General features: G+C 44.1%; 1 protein-coding gene across 1 annotated transcript in view; it reads right to left on the reverse strand.

The window, feature by feature from the left end:
• LOC101855576 overlaps positions 1–2,116 on the reverse strand; it is a 6,827-nt gene that overhangs the window by 940 nt on the left and 3,771 nt on the right. Inside the window, exons 3-4 of the mRNA XM_005101827.3 lie at positions 1,505–1,690; positions 698–864 (exon numbers count right to left, since the gene is read on the reverse strand). Of these exons, the coding sequence (XP_005101884.1) occupies positions 698–864; positions 1,505–1,690 (353 nt within the window). The remainder of the gene's footprint in view (positions 1–697; positions 865–1,504; positions 1,691–2,116) is intronic.

Genomic DNA, 2,116 nt, shown 5'->3' on the forward strand with positions numbered 1-2,116 from the left:
GTCGACTAGAGACTGATAATAGTCTGTCTTTTTGCTACTGCTTGACTGTGGGTGGATAGTCTATAATTTTATATCTAGGATTAGTATTCAGAATTAAAATTTTACTTCTCCTTTATCTTGCGTCACACGCGAAAGCGCTCACTAGCCGAGCACGGTAATAGTGCGCTAGTTGCCTGTTCAGATAGCGTCTCTATGTTTGATGGTTATCCTAATCGTCAGGCGACCGACGCTGGAACATCTAGATGGTGAAAACACGCACCGGCACACAATAATGGGGGGCTGGAGCGCCAGCGCGAGAGAAAGAGAGAGAGAGAGAGAGAGAGAGAGAGAGAGAGAGAGAGAGAGAGAGAGAGAGAGAGAGAGAGAGAGAGAGAGATTAGAGATTACAACCACCACAACCAGCATCATCCCTTCCATTGTCATACAGCAAAGTTTTGAACATTTCCATCATCATCGTCATCATCATCATCTTAATTACCATTATCACCACCACAGTAGCACCACCCTCCCCGAATCCCCAGCCACCAACGTCACCATAATCACCAAAATCATAGCCACTGTCATCACCACAAACAGTATCATCATAACCATCCCTTCAACCACCACCACCACCATTACCATACTAACAACAACCACCTCCACCACCACTACCACCACCGCCGAGAACTATGACACGCCTATGTAATATAGCAGTCACTTTTTCTCTGGTCGTTTGCAGGAACAGATGCAGAAGAACTTGCAGACATTGGGAAGGCTGATGAGGCTGCCGTTGCTGGACCTCAGTACGTCAGACTGGTCATCCAGGATCTCCTCTTTGTGCCTCTCACAATAGGGCGGGAACGTAAAGTCTGGAGGGAGCTTGGTCTGCAGGCCACGAGAGGTCAGGTCACAAACAAGGTCCGATCAGGGGTCAGGGGCACCCTCTTAGATTTTAGCTTTAGTAAGAGTTTTACAGTATTTGCAACAGATTTAGGTTATACATATAAGTGCCGAAGATTAGAGGTGTTTCATTAGTTTCAAGAGAGTAAAAAAGAAGAAGAAAAAAAGGAGGAGGAAAGATGAGGACGACAGATGTTTGATAGGAAAGAAGGAGCAAACCAGTCCAAAGCACCCGCCAACCACCCACAAGTAGGTCATATAAGTGTCGAAGATTAAAAGTGTTTATAAGAGTAAGAGAGTAACATACACAAAAAAGGGGTGTCGGATCAGGGTGATAGATGCTTAGCAGAAAAGAAGGAGCAAACCACACCACAGCACTCGCCAATCACCCACAGGTCACAAACAGGGTCAGAGACGACGAAGTCATAATAGACACGCTCCATATGCACCGACAGGTCTCACTTTTAACTTTTGGTTTAGCTTGAGTAGGGTGATAATTTTACAGCACCCGTAACACCAACACCATAAATACATTTTTTTTTTAAACGACAACATCGACGACGACTACATATATACATGTACATATATATATATATGTTCAATAACATTCCCTGCGTCCACTGACCAGTATTGGTGCCACATGAGTCAGGGTGTCCAACACCTCGGCTTTCTCCTTGTCGTCCAAGACGTCATTCTCTTCCTCGTACCCCGGGTCCATTTCAACCCACATGATGAGCGCCTGGCAGCCCGACCACAGGATGTAGAGAAGTAGAACGAGTAGAGGGACACCCAGGAAGTAGACGAAGATCACCTGCAGCGGGATATGGCGCGTACCGGTACGTATGGACACATATAATTTTATACAGTAGACACACTCAGAGCCAGATATAATATGGACACACATAATAATAATAATAATAATAATAATAATAATAATAATAATAATAATAATAATAATAATAATAATAGTGAAGATCATTTCTATAACGCTCACTCTCGTGTAAACACAGCTCTAGGCGCTTTACATAAATGCATGTAAGACACACACACACACACACACACACACTCACACACACACACACACTCATATACACACAAACACACACACATATACACATACACACACACAAACACACGCACACACACTCACGAACACATAACACGCACACATGTGCACACACATGTATGCCAAACACACACACACACACACACACACACACACACACACACACACACA

The sequence above is a fragment of the Aplysia californica genome, unplaced genomic scaffold (genome assembly GCF_000002075.1).
Source record: "Aplysia californica isolate F4 #8 unplaced genomic scaffold, AplCal3.0 scaffold00300, whole genome shotgun sequence".
In the NCBI taxonomy this organism is placed as follows: Eukaryota; Metazoa; Mollusca; class Gastropoda; order Aplysiida; family Aplysiidae; genus Aplysia; species Aplysia californica.